The 24,767-nt window shown below is 50.3% G+C and overlaps 1 protein-coding gene across 1 annotated transcript; it reads right to left on the bottom strand.

Annotated features, from left to right (window-relative positions):
- Nucleotides 1-5,421: 5,421 nt before the first annotated feature.
- Nucleotides 5,422-23,890, bottom strand: LOC133357221 (P2Y purinoceptor 1-like). Its single transcript, XM_061575051.1, has 4 exons — nucleotides 23,606-23,890; nucleotides 7,959-8,839; nucleotides 6,708-7,041; nucleotides 5,422-5,751 (listed from the first exon to the last, which is right to left on the bottom strand). Exons 2-4 carry the CDS (start codon nucleotides 8,723-8,725, stop codon nucleotides 5,422-5,424), a joined length of 1,431 nt encoding a protein of 476 aa, XP_061431035.1. The 5' UTR covers nucleotides 8,726-8,839; nucleotides 23,606-23,890.
- Nucleotides 23,891-24,767: the final 877 nt, after the last annotated feature.

Here is a 24,767-nt window from a genome sequence, read left to right on the forward strand (position 1 = left end):
CTCATCATCATCATCAGGGTGGCTAAGAGATGTTAACTAACTCGCCTGGTATACAGGAGGTCGTGGGTTCGATCACCAAGCCTCACTCCTGTATATTTGGAGTTTGCGTGTGTCTCTCATCATCATCATCACAGTGGCTAGGAGATGTTGACTACCTCGCCTGGTATACAGGAGGTCGTGGGTTCGATCTAGACCCTGACGCCTGTTGTATTTTTGGAGTTTGCGTGTCTCTATATTCTTAGGTTTTTTCGGTAAAGTCACGTAGGTAAAACATTAAATTAATAATAAATTTTATTTTACTTTTATTAATTTTATTTTTTTACCTACGTGACTTTACCGAAAAAAAACCTAAGAATATGAATCCTTGCAGTCACGAAAGCTTCACATCTAGAATTTGCGTGTCTCTCTCTTTTTCTCTCCCGCTGTGGTCGCGTGGATTTTTCTCCGGGTCCTCCGGTTTTCCCCTCCACATGTAAACAGAGTATGTTGCTACTGCTATAAACGTCCACGTGCTAAGCCACTTCGGTGAGCTATTGCATTTTGTGGCCGAGCAGCTTCTGAAGAAGAGCTAGACGGCTCGGTGGGCCTAACCTGGTAAAATAGAAAGAAAAAAATGTTGATAGTTTACAACGCTCAGCAGCGCTATTATCACCGAGACTCGGAGCTACTAAAGAGTCACTACCACCTCCGTTACATCTCCGTTACATCTCTGTCCCTACCTCATTAACACAAAGACAAAGATCCCCCGTGTAGCCTCAACAGACTGTTGGGGCAAGTGCTGTTAGCGAGCAGCACCTATGAAGGCCGGCACGGCACACGAGGGGGTGGGTGGCCAGCACCACGCCCGACCGCCTTTGTCTCCCCAGTGGCAATGTTTACTACGCACCGCACCAGCTACTCATTTGAGGCTGAGTCGACCTATGGGGAGGCTCAGGAACCGGTTCAGATAATCGTCACTGTGGTGTTGGCCGTGAGCGGGAATCGAACTCGGGTCGCCGGATTCGTAGCGCGGCGTGGCGCTAACCGCTGCACCACCGCTCCCCTCGTTAAAAAACACGCGCAAATCATTGTTTGTGATTCTCTGTCTGGAACGCGACTCGAGCGGGAGAGTCGCGCGGAGTGAATTGTCCCGAGGCAGGGGACAGGCAGGAGCCGCTCTCACGCGTCAGGAATGTGTGAGAGAGAGGAGAGAGAGAGGAGAGAGAGGAGAGAGAGGGAGGGGAGGGCACGCGCGTGGCCTCGTTCAGAGTCAGCGCTACACGGACAAGTCCAGACACTCACCCACTCAACCCTCCTCGTCACCTGCCCTCGAAATCAATCACCAGAGTCAGAATGCGCATTGAGTCCTGGAGGAATCGGACGGGCTATGGAGTTCTTTACCACAGATCAGCATGTGTTTTACTGGTAGGAACCACCTGGTTCCACCAGCCCACAGGGGATTATTGTATCCGTCCGTCCGTCGTGCATCCAAAAATGGGAGGGGTGGGGCTGGGTGGAGAGGGGAGGGTGGGGAGGGGCTGGGTGGGGAGGGTGGGGAGGGGATGGGTGGGGAGAGTGGGGCTGGGTGGGGGGTGGGAGGGGTGGGGCTGGGTGGGGAGGGGTTGGGTGGGGAGGGTGGGGAGGGGATGGGTGGGGAGGGTGGGGCTGGGTGGGGGGTGGGAGGGGTGGGGCTGGGTGGGGAGGGGCTGGTCACTCCGTGGTGTCCTTACAAAACTCAACGTTTAACCTACTCACGCCGGCTTGTGCCCGCCCTCACAGTCGGGCATATTTGCGGAATACACCACGCCGCCGTTGACCCTGGCCATTGGCCGAGCAACCCAACGTTCCTACCAGCTCCCTCCGGCAGAAATGTGTTTACAGAAGGAATCCGATGATCTATAAAGCTCTATTCTACATATCAGAATAAGTATTCATTACTGGAGGAATCCGATGAGCTATTAAGCTCTTTTTCACATCTACCTGTCTCTGCTCTGATCTCCATCTGGGTGTCTCTGGAATGATCTCCATCTGGGTGTCTCTGCTCTGATCTCACGCCTCGTGTCGCGAAACGCACAAAAATTATTACAGACAATTATAAGTGTCCATCTTTTTTTATATTAGATATTTATATAGACCGTGTACGTCATGTAAAAAATAGTCCGACTGCGGTTAAATAATGGATGAATCTTCAGTTGAGAAGTAGTCACAGTCTCTGTGTCTCTCCATCCCAGGTCTCCCTTGGGCACAAGTGTTGTGTCCATCGCCCCCATGGTTAAATAACGGATGGATCTTCAGTTGAGAAGTAGTCACACTCTCTGTGTCTCTCCATCCCAGGTTTCCCTTGCACACAAGTGCTGTGTTCATCACCCACATGGTTAAATAAAGGATGGATCTTCAGTTGAGAAGTAATCACACTCTCTGTGTCTCTCCATCCAGGTCTCCCATGCACACAAGTGCTGTGTCCATCGCCCCCATGGTTAAATAAAGGATGGATCTTCAGTTGAGAAGTAATCACACTCTCTGTGTCTCTCCACCCAGGTCTCCCATGCACACAAGTGCTGTGTCCATCGCCCCCATGGTTAAATAAAGGATGGATCTTCAGTTGAGAAGTAGTCACACTCTCTGCGTGTCTCTCCACCCCAGGTCTCCCTTGGGCACAAGTGCTGTGTCCATCCGCACCCATGGTTAAATAAAGGCGGATCCTTCAGTTGAGAAGTAGGCACACTCTCTGTGTCTCTCCACCCCAGGTCTCCCTTGGGCACAAGTGCTGTGTCCATCGCCCCCAAGGTTAAATAAAGGATGGATCTTCAGTTGAGAAGTAGTCGCACTCTCTGTGTCTCTCACCCCAGGTCTCCCTTGGGCACAAGCGCTGTGTCCATCCGACATCGGCCCAAGCCCCAGGTCGCGTCTTGCGTGGTTAAATAAAGGATTGTGGGGTTGACAATAGACACTTGACCGGGTTCCCTTCGTAAGCGAGAGACGACGCCGTGATGTCAGATTACCAATCCAGATCACTCCTGTGACAGCTTGGCAAAGTGTCCACCCTCGCAACGACAACAACAGTGAAGACAACAACAACAGCAACAACGACAATAACAACAACAAGCGCCTCTCAGTGGTTACATTAAGGGCACGGCCTTCGGTTGATACAACACATTCACTTTTCTATCACAGGTCTCCTTTTTGCGAAAGATGCAAGCTGCGGTGTCTAAACAAATAGGTGGTGGACAATAATTCCACCCCCCCCCCACCTCTCATGGTCCCAATCTACAAGTGTCACCAACAGGGTCCCCCTTTGCCACGGTGGCTAGGAGATGTTGACTACCTCGCCTGGTCTACAGCAGGTCGTGGGTTCGATCCCGACCCTGACGCCTGCTGCTGTATATATGGAGTTTGCGTGTCTCTCTATCATCATCAAGTTGACTAGGAGATGTTAACTACATCGCCTGGTATACAGGAAGTCGTGGGTTCGATCCCGACCCTGACGCCTGCTGTATATTTGGAGTTTGCTTCTTTCTCTATCATCATCATCATGGTGGGTTTGATCCCGACGACGCCTGTTGGATATTTGGAGTTTGCGTGTCTCTCTCTCTCCCCGTGGTCGCGCGGTATTTCCCTCCAACATTTAGAATGACGATTTAAAGCTTTCGTGACTGCAGGGATTCATCTTCTTGGTTCTTTCGGTAAAGTCACGTAGAAGGGAAGTAATAAAATAATAAAAATAATAAAAATAAAACATAATAAAATAATTCTCACGACGTTTCGGCCACAACGCAAGCAGCCGTCCTCAGGTGAAGAACAGTGTCTGAATGACACTGTTTTTCCGACAGACCTGTTCTTCACCTGAGGACGGCTGCTTGCGTTGTGGCCGAAACGTCGTGAGAATTATTTTATTATGTTTTATTTTTCTTATTTTATTACTTCCCTTCTACGTGACTTTACCGAAAGAACCAAGAAGATGAATCCCTGCAGTCACGAAAGCTTTAAATCGAAAAATAATCATAGTTTGAAGATAGTCATATAGAATCAACGTGCTTTTATAGTATTTGGCTACTTCTATAAATCTGCACGTGATGATGATGATGATCCAAATCTTGATTTTAAGCTTTCGTGACTGCAGGAATCCATACTCTTTGATTCTTTCGGTAAAGTCACGTAGAGTAGAAAATTAACAGATCACGACATTTCGACCGCAGCTCTCTCTCTCTCCTACGTCAGAGCTGAGGGGCTCTCTGTGCTGCGATCAAAACGTCGTGATCTATTCATTTTCTATCTACGTGACTTTACCGAAAGAACCAACGAGTATGATGATGATCCCACTTCGTTGAGCTATCATTTGTGACAGCCAAGGCCGCTTCTCAATTAGAGCGACACACAGCTAAGTGGGACCTGATAATTGTTTTTTACCCTTCTATTTGGCAACAAAACTGACACCTTTTTACAAGGAGTCATGTTTGCATAGACCACAATACATGCAGTCATAATACAAACAAAAGACATAACTCTGATAATGTATGTGCACTGTCCTTGAAGTTGATTGGTCCACACCCGAGACAGCTTTCCTTAGAGCCTAGTCTCACATGGGTTGGACCAGATGACGCCAACCCATGTGAGACTAGGCTCTAAGGAAAGCTGTCTTGGGTGTGAACCAATCAACTTCAAGGACAGTGCACATTATCAGAGTTATGTCTTTTGTTTGTATTATGACTGCAGGTGTTGCGGTCTATGCAAACATGACTCCGGTCAACGCAATCGCGCAGAGCTCTCGGACGCGCCGCTTGCGGCCGTCTGGAACGTTCTCTTCATTTACGATATTAGGAAGGCGCTGGGAGCCATACTGTGCACTTTTAAGTCATCGTCCAGATTGACAAACGCATTTCTTTGGAACTGCTTGTTGTTGTTGTTTGATTAGCGCGGTTGACTACGGACGGTGCCAAAGAAATGTAACGTACATTAAAAAAAAAAACATACACGTACATCTTTCTCACCCCGAGTCTCAACTCACGCGCGAAAAGGTGCCACCGTGTTCACTTAAGGCGGTGATCTTCGCCAAACTTTCGGAAGGGAGGACACTTTCACCATCATCAGTGTGTGTGTGTTAGGGCCTCTGCCGCAACATTTGAAACACCATTGGGGGTTTTGACAGCAGCACGAGGACGACGATGATGATGATGATGCTGGTGGTGGTGGTGGTCTCCACTCTTTGTGGATTGTTGAGCCGGGGGGGGGGTGGGCCGGGGCTGCACGTCAGAGGGCCGCATTGAAGGCCACCAGCAGGGCCCGCACGTCAGCGGCCTCCCCGGGGTATGGGCCTTGCGATGAAGAACACCGGGCAGAATGAACGACGGACCTTCCCGTAACTCCCTCCCTCGCGTCTGTCCACCGCCCCCCTCCCTCCCCCTACCTTTCTGGGTCGGGAGTGGGTGGGGGGGGGGAGCCCCTTCACCGATGCTTCGTCCTCGTAGTCCGCCCTGCCTCTTCAAACACCTCCCCCAGGTCTTCGTCCACGTCGCCCCCCAGCTTCTCCCAGTCGCCCGCACAGCCCCCGGCACCGTCCGGCTCCCCCGTGGCCGCCCCTTCCCCGCCGGGCCCACCGCCGCCGGCGCTCCCCAGGGCGGTGATGCGGTCGAGGTGTCGGAGGGAGAGGCGGCTGAGCTCGGAGCGGCTCACGGAGCGGAGGCTCTCTCGGAGCGCCGAGCGGACGCCGCCTCTGGCGAACACGTAGAGCACCGGGTCCAGGCAACTGTTGAGGCTGGCCAGGCCGCGCGTCACCTAGCCACGGAGAAGGGGGGGAGACGCGGGGGGGGGTGTGTCAGCCACAACATTTGCCCACACGCAGACACACAGCCAGCCAGCCAGCCACCCAGCCAGCCACCCACCCAGCGACCCACTCACCCACCCAGCCACCTGCTCAGCCAGCCACTCACCCACCCAGCCACCCAGCCACCCACCCAACCACCCACCCACCCAACCACCAACCCACCCACCCAGCCACCCACCCAATCACCCACTCACCCACCCAGCCACCCACCCAGCCACCCACCCAACCACCCACCCACCCAGCCACCCAACCACCCACTCACCCACCCACCCACCCAGCCACCCAGCCACCCACTCACCCACCCAGCCACCTGCTCAGCCAGCCACTCACCCACCCAACCCCCCACCCAGCCACCCACTCACCCAGCGACCCACTCACCCACCCAGCCACGCGCTCAGCCACCCACCCAGCCAGCCACCCACTCACCCACCCAGCCACCCGCTCAACCACCCATTCACCCACCCAACTACCCGTTCACCCAACCACCCAGCCACCTACTCACCCAACCACCCATTAACTCACCCAACCACCCATTCACCCATCCATTCACCTACCCAGTCACCCACCCATTCACTCATTCACCCACCCACTCATTCACCCACCCAACCACCCATTCACCCACCCAGCCACCAAATCACCCACCCAACCACCCAGCACCCACTCACCCACCCATTCACTTATTCACCTACCCAGCCACCAATTTATCCCACCCAGTCACCATTCACCCATTCACCCACCCATTCACTCATTCACCCACCCATTCACCCACCCATTCATTCATTCACCCACCCATTCACTCATTCACCCATACACCCATTCACCCACCCATTCACTCACCCATTCACTCATTCACCCACCGATTCACTCATTCACCCACCCACCCACCCGCCCGCCCGCCACAGCTCACCTGGTAGGTGAGGTAGACGTTGGTGGAGGTGGCGCACTCCTCCGGCGGGTAGAGCCTCACCAGGAGGTTCCACAGGCGCATCACGTGGTAGGGGAGGAAGCAGACGGCGAACAGCACCAGCGTGACCCCCACGATGCGCTTGGTGCGCCGGCGGTCGGCGGGGGTCACGGCGCACGCCGTCCCCTGGCCCGTGACCCCCCCTCCTCCTCCTCCTCCTCTTCCTCCTCTTCCCCAGCGGCCGTCGGAGGTGCCGGCCAAGGCGCAGACGACGGAGCCGTAGAAGAAGAGCATCGCGCAGAACGGGACAAAGAATCCCAGGACGGAGAGGACGAAGCTGCGGGAAGTCAGAGGGGCGGTGGGGGCAGGGGGGGCATGGGGGGAGGGTTCGTGTTGTGTCCACTCGACACGTGGATCGACCACCACCCACACAGACTTGCTCACACAGAGAGACATAGACCCACACAGAGACCCGTAGACTCACACAGAGACACATAGACTCACACAGAGAGCCGTAGACTCGCACAGAGACCCATAGACTCGCACAGAGACCCACAGACTCACACAGAGAGCCACAAACTCGCATAGAGACCCACAAACTCACACAGAGACCCACAGACTCACACAGAGACCCGTAGACTCACACAGAGACCCATAGACTCACACAGAGTCCCACAGACTCACACAGAGACCCATAGACTCACACAGAGACCCATAAACTCACACAGAGACCCATAGACTCACGCAGAGACCCATAAACTCACACAGAGACCCATAGACTCACACAGAGACCCATAAACTCACACAGAGACCCATAGACTCACGCAGAGACCCATAGACTCACGCAGAAACCCATAAACTCACACAGAGACCCATAGACTCACACAGAGACCCATAGACTCACACAGAGACACACAGAATCACACAGAGACCCATAGACTTACACAGAGACCCACAAGCTCACACAGAGACCCATAAACTCACACAGAGACCCATAGACTCACACAGAGACCCATACACTCACACAGAGACCCATAGACTCACGCAGAGACCCATAAACTCACACAGAGACCCATAGACTCACACAGAGACCCATAAACTCACACAGAGACCCATAGACTCACGCAGAGACCCATAGACTCACGCAGAGACCCATAAACTCACACAGAGACCCATAGACTCGCTCGCACAGAGACCCATGAACCCAACCAAACCCATCCACCCAACCCACCCACGCAAATCCATCCCACCCACCTGTACGGCAGGTATTCTTGCAGCATGTCCTTGGTGGTCGTGTCGTAGCACTTCACGACGTCTTCCCCCCCTCCTCCTGCCCCCGCCGCCTTCGCCACGCCGAGCCGCACGAACCACACCTGGGGCAGCACCAGCCCGGCGACGGCTGCCCACACGGCGGCACTGACGAGGGCGCTGGCGCGGCGCGACACGGCCAGGGGCGCGCCGCGGCAGCGCAGCGGGTGGACGATGCCGGCGTAGCGGTGCCCGGCGATGACGGTGAGGAAGAGGATGCTGGCGTACATGTTGGCGTGGAAGGTGGCTCGCTGCGCCCTGCAGTGCCATTCGGCGTAGCGCCAGGTGCGCGCCACGTAGTAGTCGATGAGGAAGGGCAACGAGAGGACGTAGCAGAGGTCCGAGACGGCGAGGTTGAGCATGTAGACGGTGAGCGGCGACCAGGGGCGCATGTGGCGGCAGAAGCAGAAGATGCCGGCCGCGTTGCCGACGACGCCCAGGATGAGCGAGACGCCGTAGATGCTGGGCAGGAAGACGGGCGTGAAGTTGCCGTCGACTTGGCAGCCCGGGCCGCTGATGTTGCCGCTGGTGATGCCGCTGATGTTGCCGCCGTTGATGTTGCCGCTGATGTTGCTGCCGCTGATGTTGCCGCTGATGATGCCGCTGCCGATGTTGCTGATGGTGGTGCTGCTGATGATGCTGCTGATGTTGTTGTTGATGGTGGTGTTGATGATGCTGTTCGAAGCGGCGTTGAGGAGGAGAGGCATCGGCATCGCTGAGGGTTGGAGTGAGTGGTGGTGAGGGCGGTGGTGAGGGTGGTGGTGGTGAGGGTTGGTGGGAGGTGTGAGGGGTGGTGAGGATGCAGGTGACGGATGGGATCAGATCATCTGTGAAGGACAAGATTCCTGACATGAAATATCACAAACAAAGCTGTGTCTGCGGCAGCAGTTACATTAGGGAAACTAAGCGACATGTCTCGGACCCTGTTCGTGAACACAAGGTAGATCTGAAACACGGTAGGACCAATACTTCTGCCGTGGCTGATCATTACTTTAATGCGGCTGCTTCACGCGAAATTTATTTCTCTAAGACGTTGGTACTTTGCAAGCCTACTGGCGATCAACAAAGATTAGTTCATGAAGCCATCCATATATACAGACACAGACACAATTTCAACCGAGAGGATGGTTATAAACTCAGCAATCATTGGAAAGAGGTCATCAACCACTTTGGGTCATGACTTGATTTGTGTTTTCTTGTCAACCTCCACCGTCAGCTGTGTGGGTGTGTGGAGCGAGGTGCAATGATTGCCTGGCGGCCCTTTGATTGGTGTAGACCCACTGCGTTGGCGTTGCTTTCTCCTACATGAATATTAACTGCCCTGCCCATGCTGCTGACACACTTGGACTACGCCCACCTCTAAACCTTTATAAACAGTTTTCCTTTAGAGGCTAACCCCCCTTTTCCTGATGACGACCGCTTGTGTTGCGATTGAAACGTCGTATTTTTTTCTTTTTATTTATATAGATTTTACATTTAAATTACTGAAAGAACCAAGAATAGGTCTACATTATAGACTGACAGTACGCTCACTCAGGTTAAGAACCAGGCTACAGTCTACATTATAGACTTGCAGTATGCTCACTTTGGTTAAGAACCATTGCTACAGTCTGCATCATAGACTTCCAATACGCTCACCAGCTTAAAAACCAGGCTACGGTCTACATTATAGACTGCCAGTACACTCACCAAAGTTAAGAACCAGGCTACAGTCTACATTATAGACTGCCAGTACGCTCACTCAGGTTAAGAACCATTGCTACAGTCTGCATCATAGACTTCCAATACGCTCACCAGCTTAAAAAAACAGGCTACGGTCTACATTATAGACTGCCAGTACACTCACCAAAGTTAAGAACCAGGCTACAGTCTACATTAAAGACTTCCAGTACACACCCAGCTAATAACCATTGCTACAATCCACATTATAGACTGCCAGTACACCCACTCCGATTAAGAACCAGGCTAAAATCTACAATTAGCGTTTTTAGTTTTTTTTTATTATTTTTCTATCTACGTGACTTTACCGGAAATAACCAAAAAATACACTACATGGTTGACCAATACGCAGCCATCCATTGAACGCACCTGGGCATCGATCAGCCTCCCATTGTATCTGTACCAGATGGAAATTCCTCCAGTACAGCCATCGAAGGCTTCACAAACTCTGTGGTCGAAATATATGTTAAACAATGTGGGAGCCAGAGGACATCCGTGTCGCACCCCAAGGTCAACAGGGAATGGTTCCGACTCCCGGCCACGTAGTATTACCCAGGCCCGCTCACCATCATGAAGGTCCTTAATGATCATGAGCAGAGAGTCAGGGACTCTGAAAGCATGAACAACCCAGAGCCCAGGCCTACTGATGGTATCATAGGCCTTGACCAGGTCAATAAAGCAGAGATGTAGGTCTTGTTGGAATTCCCTACACCTCTGCTGTAGTAGACAGACAGAAAATATGGCATCTGTACAGGACCGCCATTTCCTGAAACCACATTGGTGCTCCGCAAGCCTCTCCTCAGCGTGCCTGGCAAGGCGATGTTGATTAATCCTTGTCAGGACCTTTCCCGGCACACTGAGGAGTGAGATGCCCCTGTAGTTGTTACAGTCTGTGCGGCCCCCCTTCTTAAAGAGGGGGACCACCAGGGCATCCTTCCAGTCCTGTGGAACCTGTCCAGTGGCCCAAACTGTTGTTATGATGTCATGTAGGGCAGTCTGCGCACAAACGCCACCCTCCCTCAGCATTTCGCTTGGGAGATCATCTCTGCCCGGTGTCTTTCCTGGTCTCAGACTCTGGATCGCGTTCAGTACTTCCTCAACAGATGGCACCTCAGCCAGCCACTCACAGGGGGTGATTACTTCCAATATTCGAGGCATCGCAGCCTCAGCAGGGTCATCCCCACTTTGCCCCATGTTTTCCAGGCTGAGGGATTCCCCTCCTCCAAGACCTCACAGAAATGCTCAGCAAATCTGCAAACCTGTTCCTGGGGGTCGGAGATTGGATCACCGTGTATTCCCCTAATGATGGTGATAGGTGTGAAATTAAAGAGTGATTTGTGATTGCGGCCCACTGAGGCAGACTCCATCTCAACAATCCGCGACCACTACCTATCCTTGCAGCACCTCATGGCTCTCTGAACATCTCATCGAAGGCTGCGGTAATCCTCCTCATTATCTGTGGGATGCCATAGACGATGAAAGTGGGCCTGTTGTTTTTTCTCAGCCAGCCTGAACACCTCCTATGTCAGCCAGGGTCTATGGTGAGGTCTGGACCGTGTATCCAAGGCAGCTAATGCAGCTGCATCAGCCCATTTCCCCTCGACATCACGAGGAATGGGGGACGATGCAAACCCCAGCTGCAAGCGATGATGAATTTCTCGCTTGCAACTTTCATCAGCTAGCTGAGACCAGGTCACTATGGGTTTGAATAAGGTCCTGGGTATACACACATCACCGGAGTGGAAGAATGGCAGGCGCATCTGACAGATGACAAGTCGATGGTCAGTGGGCAGATCAGCTCCATGGTAGGTCCTGGTGTCAAGGACAAGGACATGGGCTCGCATCCGCTGTCCTGTCACTATAAAGTCCAACAGATGTTCTTGCTTCGACCTGGCATGCATCGATGATGTTGTGTGAATGCGCCGATGCCGGAACAGCGTATTGGTAATTACAAACCCATGGGCTGGACAAAAGTCCAGCAGCATCCTAACATTGGTATAGAGCTGATCTGTCCCATGCCTTCGAATCACTCCAGACCAGGTGCCAGCATCATGACCAACTCGGGTATGAAAGTCACCCAACAGGATGGCTCTATCCCGAGGGACCACTTTAGCCAGCACCTGTGACAGGAGGTCATAGATGGCATTTGACTCATCGGCCTTGCCTGCATCCCTCCACTGATATTCATCTTCGGTGGGGCATAAGTAACCACGGCCACCACTCCTCTCCTCTGGTTGATGGGAAGGCGAGCCCAAAGTAGCCTCGGGCTTGCAGATTCCGAAACCTCACCGCCACGCTTCCACTGTGTAACAATTTTTGTTCCTGGGTGGTAAGTCTTATTTCCTAATTGCTTATGCCTCAAAAGTAAAGAAAATGGCTATTATTACCCACAAACTTTGCTTTTGCGACCAGGAGAGTGATATTTTTTAATGTTTTTATTTTCCAGAACATTCCAGATAGATTTAGTGCTGAGTAGACTTGGAGTAACGTCTAGAACATTCTATACCTTTCCAGTAATAGAAATCTATATATATAAGTCAAAAGTTGTGTGTGGGTTTGTGGCGGGGTTTGTGTGTGGTCACGTGCTTGGCTCTCCAAAGGTGGGGTATTACGTAAAAAATTTAACCCGTAAAAACAAAGTTTTTCACTATAAATCCTTTATATGCGTGGCGGCTAGAGTCCTCTCGTCCTCTGGCTTGAGATGGCTGCCACCTATGGGTCAGATGATTGTCTGCCAGCATTAAGCAATTGGTAATTAAATATTTTAAAAAAATCCCTAAACAGTGTAAAATTTTGGAAAAAAATTTTCACGAAAAGAAATTGTCACGCACAACGAGTCTGTGTGGAAAATGTCAGCTCGATTGGATCACGGGAAGTGGGTTAAAAAAACGACCGAAAGATTTGCACGGTCCTAAGCAAGCAAGCGAACTTAATATAAAGGATTTAAAAATATGTAGGTACTACGCCGTAAGCCCCGCCGTGAGCAAGGGCTATTCCTTTTTCACATCTGTCAACTTTACATTAGTTTAAGGCAAACCCTGGGCACCTCATTTCACCTGCGAGCAAAGCAAAAAACACTCTGGAAGGTCAGATGGACAATTGTTGCTCGTAATATTATGTAATAAAATCTGTTTAAAAATTTTTATTGTAAAAGTTTTTCATTTTGAAATGTTGAACAATTTTCAATGTTATTAAAAAAGTATATATATCATATATGAAAAATGTTGCGAGAATCTCTTGCGCATTAGTCATGGGTGAAATAAATGTATTTTTGTAGGATCAAACTACCTCACCTGGTGTACAGGAGGTCGTGGGTTCGATCCCAACCCTGACGACGCCTGCTGCTGTATATTTGTAGTTTGCGTGTCTCTCTCTCTCTCTCATCATCATCACGGTGACTAGGAGATGTTGACTACCTCGCCTGGTGTGCAGGAGGTCGTGGGTTAGAGTCCAACCCTGACGACGCCTGCTGCTGTATATTTGTAGTTTGCGTGTCTCTCTCTCTCTCTCATCATCATCACGGTGGCTAGGAGATGTAACTACCTCACCTGGTGTACAGGAGGTCGTGGGTTCGATTCTAACCCTGACGACGCCTGCTGCTGTATATTTGGAGTTTGCGTGTCTCTCTCTCTCATCATCATCACGGTGGCTAGGAGATGTAACTACCTCGCCTGGTGTGCAGGAGGTCGTGGGTTAGAGTCCAACCCTGACGACGCCTGCTGCTGTATATTTGTAGTTTGCGTGTCTCTCTCTCTCTCTCATCATCATCACGGTGGCTAGGAGATGTAACTACCTCACCTGGTGTACAGGAGGTCGTGGGTTCGATTCTAACCCTGACGACGCCTGCTGCTGTATATTTGGAGTTTGCGTGTGTTTCTCTCTCCCCGTGGTCGCGTGGATTTCCCCCCCCACCCCTCCACATTTAGAATCAACATCACCCGTTCTGAGTATTTTTCTGCTATACATTTCCACGTGGCGATGACGACGATAAGATGCCAGCTTCGTTGGGCTATCATGTGATGGTCTGTGTCGCGTCTGACCCACCCACTCACACAGCCCCGGTGGCCCTTACGCCTGGTAGCACGAAAAATAAGTAATATTAAAAAAAAAATTTAAAACACGCTTTAATGAAATGTACCGTACGAGTAATGGCAGAACTCCACGACTCCAGGAAGTGGCCCCGAGGCTTTGCCAATAACGTAAGTGGCAGTGGTGATTTGCAGCCAACGTTAGTTGAGCGTGGACAATTAGACCCAAGCCGAAACGTAACATATAAAAAATATGGTTTACATTATATACTTTAATTTTTAATGATAGAATATGGCATTGTCATCAGGATGACATAAGTATACCAAGTTTGCAGTCAATACCACATTGGGAAGTGGTTAATATTGAGTTACAGGATTTGAGGATACAACAACACCGACAACACCGACAACACCGACAACAACAGAGAGAGTGAGTTAAATTAAAGCGTGTAAAAAACACCCCACGTGGTTTACTCTTACAATTTTAGTTTTAACGGCAAGCGAATACAACGGGGAAGAGTTAACCCTCGAAAATTTCCCCGACGTGACATTTCAAGTGGTTCCATTGTTGCCTCCGTGTGAGTGGAACTAGCCGGTGTCCTGTAAGACCACGGCGACCTTATCTGCTACTCGCATGCGGAATAATCGCGCAACGAGGATCATTTGCATGTCCGATAAGAGTGAAAATTACAGACCCCACCCACTCTCCAAAAAAAAGTCCACCGCTAAGTTTTGCATGATCACACTCGCTTTGCCGGTAAGTCATCGCCGAGTCTCAAGACTTAATTTGCAAGAGGGTCTTGCCGATTTTAGTTTTTTTGCAGAAGGGGTGGTTAATGCTGCTTCTGCTCCACCGAAACGTGTGAACGCAACGGAGATAATTTGCAGTAGAATTCATTGTGCGGCATTGGGATGTTGCTTGGGCAATGTCAGTCGCATTGTTACGAATGGGGGTTGTTTAAGTTGTAGCTTTTGGGAGGAAAAGAACTCGGAGGAAACTCTCTGTAAACTAGGGAGAGATAATACAAACTCTACTAACAATCACTCAATTACTCACTCACTCCCTGTAGAGATCATACAAACTTCGCTCACTCACTCTGTAGAACAGGGGGAGATCATACAAACTCCACTCACTCTGTAGAACAGGGGGAGATCATACAAACACCGCTCACTCACTCTGTAGAACAGGGGGAGATCATACAAACTCCACTCACTCTGTAGAACAGGGAGAGGTCACACAAACTCCACTCACTCTGTAGAACAGGGGGAGATCATACAAACTCCACTCACTCACTCTGTAGAACAGGGGGAGTTCACACAAACTCCACTCACTCTGTAGAACAGGGGGAGATCATACAAACTCCACTCACTCACTCTGTAGAACAGGGGGAGATCATACAAACTCCACTCACTCTGTAGAACAGGGGGAGATCATACAAACTCCACTCACTCACTCACTCTGTAGAACAGGGGGAGATCATACAAACTCCACTCACTCTGTAGAACAGGGGGAGATCACACAAACTCCACTCACTCACTCACTCTGTAGAACAGGGGGAGATCACGCAAACTCCACTCACTCTGTAGAACAGGGGGAGATCATACAAACTCCACTCACTCTGTAGAACAGGGGAAGATCATACAAACTCCACTCACTCTGTAGAACAAGGGGAGATCACACAAACTCCACTCACTCTGTAGAACAGGGGGAGATCATACAAACTCCACTCACTCTGTAGAACAGGGGGAGATCATACAAACTCCACTCACTCTGTAGAACAGGGGAAGATCATACAAACTCCACTCACTCTGTAGAACAGGGGGAGATCATACAAACTCCACTCACTCTGTAGAACAGGGGGAGATCATACAAACTCCACTCACTCTGTAGAACAGGGAGAGATCATACAAACTCCACTCACTCACTCTGTAGAACAGGGGGAGATCATACAAACTCCACTCACTCTGTAGAACAGGGGGAGATCATACAAACTCCACTCACTCTGTAGAACAGGGGGAGATCATACAAACTCCACTCACTCTGTAGAACAGGGGGAGATCATACAAACTCCACTCACTCTGTAGAACAGGGAGAGATCATACAAACTCCACTCACTCTGCAGAACAGGGGGAGATCATACAAACTCTACTCACTCTGTAGAGCAGGGGGAGATCATACAAACTCCACTCACTCACTAGAACAGGGGGAGATCATACAAACTCCACTCACTCACTCTGTAGAACAGGGGGAGATCATACAAACTCCACTCACTCTGTAGAACAGGGGGAGATCATACAAACTCCACTCACTCTGTAGAACAGGGAGAGATCATACAAACTCCACTCACTCACTCTGTAGAACAGGGAGAGATCACACAAACTCCACTCACTCTGTAGAACAGGGAGAGATCACACAAACTCCACTCACTCTGTAGAACAGGGAGAGATCATACAAACTCCACTCACTCACTCTGTAGAACAGGGAGAGATCACACAAACTCCACTCACTCTGTAGAACAGGGAGAGATCATACAAACTCCACTCACTCACTCTGTAGAACAGGGAGAGATCACACAAACTCCACTCACTCTGTAGAACAGGGGGAGATCATACAAACTCCACTCACTCTGTAGAACAGGGAGAGATCATACAAACTCCACTCACTCACTCTGTAGAACAGGGGGAGATCATACAAACTCCACTCACTCTGTAGAACAGGGAGAGATCACACAAACTCCACTCACTCACTCTGTAGAACAGGGGGAGATCATACAAACTCCACTCACTCTGTAAAACAGGGGGAGATCACACAAACTCCACTCACTCACTCTGTAGAACAGGGGGAGATCATACAAACTCCACTCACTCTGTAGAACAGGGAGAGATCACACAAACTCCACTCACTCACTCTGTAGAACAGGGGGAGATCATACAAACTCCACTCACTCACTCTGTAGAACAGGGGGAGATCATACAAACTCCACTCACTCTGTAGAACAGGGAGAGATCACACAAACTCCACTCACTCACTCTGTAGAACAGGGGGAGATCACACAAACTCCACTCACTCACTAGAACAGGGGGAGATCATACAAACTCCACTCACTCTGTAGAGCAGGGGGAGATCATACAAACTCCACTCACTCACTAGAACAGGGGGAGATCACACAAACTCCACTCACTCTGTAGAACAGGGGGAGATCACACAAACTCCACTCACTCACTAGAACAGGGGGAGATCATACAAACTCCACTCACTCTGTAGAACAGGGGGAGATCATACAAACTCCACTCACTCACTAGAACAGGGGGAGATCATACAAACTCCACACAGTAAGATGCCCGAGTCGGGAATCGAACCCAGGTCCCGCCTGACTGTGAGAAGCAAATCGTTAACTACTGCGCTGTTACCTCCACCATGCCAGGCCGCATACAGCCCTTGGTCAATCCACTGCTGGATGAAGGGTCTCAACAATTTCGTGTCATTTGCGGTGGAGACCCGTTGACCATACTTCACCGCGCTGGTCAGGGTGGTGTTAGCGAAGGTGGTGGATGGATCAACTCAACCATCGTGGCTGGAGGCTGTTGGACTTCAAGTTCATGTATTAGGTATAGGCCTGTGAGCCATTCGGCTCTTGAATCGGGTGCAACCGCAACAAACAAAAAACAAAAAACATGAACAAAAAAACATCTTAAAGTGAATATGTGACTGAGTGCAAACAGAAGATTCAAGAAAAGACAGTAAAATATTGCAGAAAAAACACCGTACACCAACGCTGTGTGCAAAAATCCCCGTGGGATGCAAGTCAAACAACAACAACAACCACAAGACAACTTAGATTAAGGCCATCAGTCTAACTCTGTACTACAGCAAACAAACATGGCTAAACCAATACACTTATCGAAAATCACCAAAATCAAGCCCCGGGGCTTGGAACCACCAACCGGCACGCTGTTCTTTCGGTAAAGTCACGTAGAAGGGAAGTAGTAAAATTCTAAAAATAAAACATAATAAAATAATTCTCACGACGTTCCGGCCACAACGCAAGCAGCCGTCTTCACCTGAGGACAGCTGCTTGCGTTGTGGTCGAAACGTCGTGAGAATTATTTAATTGTGTTTTATTTTTATTATTTTACTACTTCCCTTCTACGTGACTTTACCGAAAGAACCAAGAAGATCACGTTGGTATAATTTATTTTATACCTCCGTGACTTTACCGAAAGAACTAAAGAGTATGGATCATTGCAGTCACGAAAACTTAAGATCTAGATTCATCCACACAACGTTTTTGGATGCACGCCGGGTCCAGATAGAGAAGATCTCGGAGTGCAATGAACATCTGCCAGACAAGACGTGGCCAACTACGTGAGCCATGCTGGCAACGACAAGACAGACAGGAAAGTGAAAGAAACGCGTAGCAACACATACTTTGATACTGGTAGGAACCTCCTGGTTACACCAGCCCACAGGGGATTATTGTGTCCGTCCGTCCGTCGTAAATCCAAAAATGGGAGGGGTTGGGCTGGGTGGAGAGGGGAGGGTGGGGAGGGGCTGGGTGGGGGGTGGGAGGGGTGGGCCTGGGTGGGGAGGGGCTGGGTGGGGAGGGTGGAGAGGGGCTGGGTGGAGAGAGTGGGGCTGGGTGGGGGGTGGGAGGGGTGGGGCTGGGTGGGGAGGGGCTGGGTGGGGAGGGTGGAGAGGGGCTGGGTGGGGAGAGTGGGGCTGGGTAGGGGGTGGGAGGGGTGGGGCTGGGTGGGGAGGGGCTGGGTGGGGAGGGTGGAGAGGGGCTGGGTGGGGAGAGTGGGGCTGGGTGGGGGGTGGGAGGGGTGGGGCTGGGTGGGGAGGGGCTGGTCACCCCGTGGTGCCCTTATAAAACTCAACGTTTAACCTGCTCACGCCGGCTTGTGCCCGCCCTCACAGTCGGGCATATTTGCGGAATACACCACGCCGCCGTTGACCCTGGCCATTGACCGAGCAACCCAACGTTCCTACCAGCTCCCTCCGCAGGACAATGTGTTTATATCTGCATGGTATTAAAGAGTGATGCTTGACGATCATTGGTCGAAGGCAGCTTCCATCTCGTGGTCAACTCGTGACCTCCCCACTCATCCTCGTAGCGTGGCACAGCTCCGCTGTCGAGTGACCTTCTGCACCTAGCTTGGCACAACAGTCAACCCATGGCACCGCCTGGGTCTGTCCCGTGACCACCTCCTGCACCTAGCCTGGCACAGCAGTCAACCTGTGGCACCACCTGGAGTCTGTCCCCTGACCTCCTGCACCTAGCCTGGCACAGCAGTCGACCCATGGCACTATCTGGGTCTGTCCCATGACCTCCTCCTGCACCTAGCCTGGCACAGCAGTCGACCCATGGCACCACCTGGGTCTGTGCCGTGACCTCCTCCTGGAGAGCTTTCGACACTTTCACGTGGCCTCAAAGTGCACCTAGCCTGGCACAAGCGCCATGGTGAAGTCACCGCCGCTGTTGACACGTGACCAGGCATGCAATGTATATTGCCTGTACTTAAGTATACATACTGCATTGAGTCTAATTATTGAGTGTGTACGTGTCTGTGTGTGCTGTGTCTATGTGTAGTGTCTGTGTGTGTACGTGTCTGTGTGTGTACGTGTCTGTGTGTTTTCGTGTCTGTGTGTACGTGTCTGTGTGTGTACGTGTCTGTGTGTACGTGTGTGCATGTGTGTGTACGTGGTCTGTGTGTGTACGTGTCTATGTGTGTACGTGTCTGTGTGTACGTGTCTATGTGTACGTGTCTGTGTGTGTTCGTGTCTATGTGTGTACGTGTCTGTGTGTGTACGTGTCTGTGTGCTGTACGTGTCTATGTGTGTATATGTCTGTGTGTGTACGTGTCTATGTGTGTACGTGTCTATGTGTGTATGTGTCTGTGTGTGTACGTGTCTGTGTGTTTTCGTGTCTGTGTGTATGTGTCTGTGTGCTGTTCGTGTCTGTGTGTGTTCGTGTCTATGTGTGTACGTGTGTATGTGTGTATGTGTCTGTGTGTACGTGTCTGTGTGTGTTCGTGTCTATGTGTGTACGTGTCTGTGTGTGTACGTGTCTGTGTGCTGTACGTGTCTATGTGTGTATATGTCTGTGTGTGTACGTGTCTATGTGTGTATATGTCTGTGTGTGTACGTGTCTATGTGTGTACGTGTCTGTGTGTGTACGTGTCTGTGTGTGCAGGTGTCTGTGTGTGTACGTGTCTCTGTGTGTACGTGTCTGTGTGTGTACGTGTCTGTGTGTGTACGTGTCTGTGTGTGTCCGTGTCTGTTTGTGTAGGTGTCTGTGTGTGTACGTGTCTCTGTGTGTACGTGTCTGTGTGTGTACGTGTCTGTGTATGTGTGTGTACGTGTCTATGTGTATACGTGTCTGTGTGTGTGTACGTGTGCTGTGCGTGTCTCTGTGTGTATGTGTCTGTGTGTGTACGTGTCTGTGTGTGTACGTGTCTGTGTGTGTTCGTGTCTGTGTGTGTACGTGTCTCTGTGTGTACGTGTCTGTGTGTACGTGTCTGTGTGTATGTGTGTGTACGTGTCTATGTGTGTACGTGTCTGTGTGTGTGTACGTGTGCTGTGCGTGTGTCTGTGTGTGTACGTGTCTGTGTGTACGTGTCTGTGTGTGTAGTGTCTGTGTGTGTACGTGTCTGTGTGTGTAGTGTCTCTGTGTGTTTGTGTCTGTGTGTATGTGTCTGTGTGTATACGTGTCTGTGTGTGTAGTGTCTGTGTGTGTGCGTGTCTGTGTGTGTACGTGTCTTTGTGTGTAGTGTCTCTGTGTGTGTAGTGTCTGTGTGTGTAGTGTCTGTGTGTGTAGTGTCTGTGTGTGTGTACGTGTCTGTGTGTGTTCGTGTCGGTGTGTGTACGTGTCTGTGTGTGTAGTGTCTCTGTGTGTGTACGTGTCTGTGTGTGTAGTGTCTGTGTGTGTAGTGTCTGTGTGTGTGTACGTGTCTGTGTGTGTTTGTGTCTGTGTGTGTAGTGTCTCTGTGTGTGTAGTGTCTGTGTGTGTAGTGTCTGTGTGTGTAGTGTCTGTGTGTGTGTACGTGTCTGTGTGTGTTCGTGTCTGTGTGTGTACGTGTCTGTGTGTGTAGTGTCTGTGTGTGTAGTGTCTGTGTGTGTAGTGTCTCTGTGTGTAGTGTCTGTGTGTGTAGTGTTTGTGTGTGTAGTATCTGTGTGTGTAGTGTCTGTGTGTGTACGTGTCTGTGTGTGTAGTGTCTGTGTGTGTGTACGTGTCTATGTGTGTACGTATCTGTGTGTGTAGTGTCTGTGTGTACGTGTCTGTGTGTGTACGTGTCTGTGTGTGTATGTGTCTGTGTGTGTATGTGTCTCTGTGTGTTCGTGTCTGTGTGTGTGTGTCTGTGTGTGTACGTGTCTCTGTGTGTAGTGTCTGTGTGTGTAGTGTCTGTGTGTGTTCGTGTCTGTGAGTGTAGTGTCTGTGTGTGTACGTGTCTCTGTGTGTTCGTGTCTCTGTGTGTACGTGTCTGTGTGTGTACGTGGCTGTGTGTGCTGTGTCTGTGTGTGTACGTGTCTGTGTGTGTACGTGTCTATGTGCTGTACGTGTCTCTGTGTGTACGTGTCTATGTGTGTACGTGTCTGTGCGTGCTGTCTGTGTACGTGTCTGTGTGTGTAGGTGTCTGTGTGTGTGTACGTGCCTGTGTGTGTACGTGTCTGTGTGTGTAGTGTATCTGTGTGTGTAGTGTCTCTGTGTGTTTGTCTCTGTGTGTTTGTGTCTATGTGTTTGTGTCTGTGTGTGCTCGTGTCTGTGTGTGTATGTGTCTATGTGTTGGACGTGTCTGTGTGCTGTACGTGTCTGTGTGTGTACGTGTCTGTGTGTTTGTGTCTATGTGCTGTGTGTGTCTCTGTGTGTTCGTGTCTGTGAGTGTACGTGTCTATGTGCTGTTCGTGTCTATGTGTGCTGTGTCTGTGTGTGTAGTGTCTCTATGTGTGTACGTGTCTGTGTGTGTACGTGTCTGTGTGTGTTTGTGTCTGTGTGTGTTTGTGTCTGTGTGTACGTGTCTATGTGCTGTACGTGTCTCTGTGTGTATGTGTCTGTGTGTGTAGTGTCTGTGTGTATGTGTCTATGTGTGTGCGTGTCTCTGTGTGTACGTGTCTGTGTGTGTAGTGTCTATGTGTGTTCGTGTATATGTGTGTTTGTGTCTGTGTGTGTACGTGTCTGTGTGTGTATGTGTCTGTGTGTGTACGTGTCTATGTGCTGTACGTGTCTCTGTGTGTACGTGTCTGTGTGTACGTGTCTCTGTGTGTGTACGTGTCTGTGTGTACGTGTCTCTGTGTGTGTACGTGTCTGTGTGTACGTGTCTCTGTGTGTACGTGTCTGTGTGTATGTGTCTGTGTGTTTGTGTTTATGTGTGTTCGTGTCTCTGTGTGTTTGTGTCTGTGCGTGTACGTGTCTGTGTGTGTATGTGTCTGTGTGTGTACGTGTCTATGTGCTGTACGTGTCTCTGTGTGTACGTGTCTGTGTGTACGTGTCTCTGTGTGTGTACGTGTCTGTGTGTACGTGTCTCTGTGTGTACGTGTCTGTGTGTACGTGTCTCTGTGTGTGTACATGTCTGTGTGTACGTGTCTCTGTGTGTGTACGTGTCTGTGTGTACGTGTCTCTGTGTGTACGTGTCTGTGTGTACGTGTCTCTGTGTGTGTACGTGTCTGTGTGTACGTGTCTCTGTGTGTGTACGTGTCTGTGTGTACGTGTCTCTGTGTGTGTACGTGTCTGTGTGTATGTGTCTGTGTGTGTTTGTGTTTATGTGTGTGTACGTGTTTATGTGTGGTAGTGTCTCTGTGTGTTTGTGTCTGTGCGTGTTTGTGTCTCTGTGTGTATGTGTCTGTGTGTGTTCGTGTCTGTGTGTTCGTGTCTGTGTGTCTGTGTGTATGTGTATGTGTGTGTACGTGTTTCTGTGTGTTTGTGTCTGTGTGTCTGTGTGTATATGTATGTGTGTGTACGTGTCTATGTGTGTCTGTGTGTTTGTGTGTATGTGTCACTGTGTGTGTGTGTCTGTGTGTCTGTGTGTTTGTGTCTGTGTGTATGTGTCACTGTGTGTGTGTGTCTGTGTGTCTGTGTGTTTGTGTCTGTGTGTATGTGTCACTGTGTGTACGTGTCTGTGTGTGTACGTGTGCACGTGTCTCTGTGTGTACGTGTCTGTGTGTTTGTGTCTATGTGCTGTTCGTGTATATGTGTTGGACGTGTCTCTGTGTGTGTACGTGTCTGTGTGTTTGTGTCTGTGTGTGTAGTGTCTATATGTATTTGTGTCTGTGTATTTGTGTCTGTGTGTGTACGTGTCTATGTGCTGTTCGTGTCTGTGTGTACGTGTCTATATGTGCTGTTCGTGTCTATATGTGCTGTACGTGTCTGTGTGTACGTGTCTATATGTGCTGTTCGTGTCTGTGTGTGTACGTGTCTCTGTGTGTTTGTGTCTGTGTGTTTGTGTCTATGTGCTGTACGTGTCTATGTGCTGTACGTGTCTATATGTGCTGTTCGTGTCTGTGTGCTGTACGTCTCTGTGTGTTTGTGTCTGTGTGTGTTCGTGTCTATGTGTGTTTGTGTCTGTGTGTGTTCGTGTCTATGTGTGTTCGTGTCTATGTGCTGTACGTGTCTATGTGCTGTACGTGTCTGTGTGTGTACGTGTCTATGTGTGTAGGTGTGTGTGAGTGTACGTGTCTGTGTGTGTACGTGTGTTCGTGTCTATGTGTGTAGGTGTGTGTGAGTGTACGTGTATGTGTGTGTACGTGTGCACGTGTCTCTGTGTGTTTGTGTCTGTGTGTGTTCGTGTCTATGTGTGTTTGTGTCTGTGTGTGTTTGTGTCTATGTGCTGGACGTGTCTACTCCTTCTTACCTTTCACTTCCAACTCCGACAGAAATCCGGACACCATCCGCCACTCCGCAGTCTACCTCCGCCACCTCCACCTCCTCCACCACCGTCATGACATTAATCATGATGACACTAACACCATCACTCTATCAACTCTGCCCGCTGTATTCCACCATCATTCACAACTCACACACATTCATCACCGCACCAGTGACAACTTAAACATTCACCTGTACCGACAACAGCAAACACACGCGCGCCACGACACCACAACCACCACCACCACAACAACAACAAACAAACAACACGTGCCACGACACCACCACGCACACACCCCGACACAACTCAGAACTGTCAGGCAGGGAGGCAGGGAGGGTGCAGGGCAAAGCAGAGTTCCGCATTTACAGCAGATGACCGCCCGAGTTCCTTGAATAACGCGCGCGTGAGTCATCGTGCGTGCACGTGTATTATTATTACTCTTCACAGGTGTAGCACTTGCCCCAACAGTATGCTGAGGCTATACGGGGGATCTTTGTCTTTTGTGTATCTGTCGGTGTGTGTGTGTGTGACCTGTGTGTGTGTCACGGTGTGTTTGTAACCTGTGTGTGTGTCACGGTGTGTGTGTAACCTGTGTGTGTGTCACGGTGTGTGTGTAATCTGTGTGTGTGTGTGTGTGTAATCTGTGTGTGTGTGTGTAATCTGTGTGTGTGTCACGTTGTGTGTGTAACCTGTGTGTGTGTCACGGTGTGTGTGTAATCTGTGTGTGTGTATGTAATCTGTGTGTGTGTGTAATCTGTGTGTGTGTCACGGTGTGTGTGTAACCTGTGTGTGTGTCACGGTGTGTGTGTAATCTGTGTGTGTGTGTATGTAATCTGTGTGTGTGTGTGTGTAATCTGTGTGTGTGTCACGGTGTGTGTGTAACCTGTGTGTGTGTCACGGTGTGTGTGTAATCTGTGTGTGTGTGTGTAATCTGTGTGTGTGTGTCACGGTGTGTGTGTGACCTGTGTGTGTGTCACGGTGTGTGTGTAACCTGTGTGTGTGTCACGGTGTGTGTGTAACCTGTGTGTGTGTCACGGTGTGTGTGTAACCTGTGTGTGTGTGTCACAGTGCCTAATTAACCTGTGTTTGTGTCAGGTGTAGCACTTGCCCCAACAGCCTGTTGGGGCTATACGGGGGATCTTTGTCT

Source organism: Lethenteron reissneri, chromosome 57, assembly GCF_015708825.2.
Source record: "Lethenteron reissneri isolate LAM-NWPU_2019-01 chromosome 57, ASM1570882v1, whole genome shotgun sequence".
In the NCBI taxonomy this organism is placed as follows: domain Eukaryota; kingdom Metazoa; phylum Chordata; class Hyperoartia; order Petromyzontiformes; family Petromyzontidae; genus Lethenteron; species Lethenteron reissneri.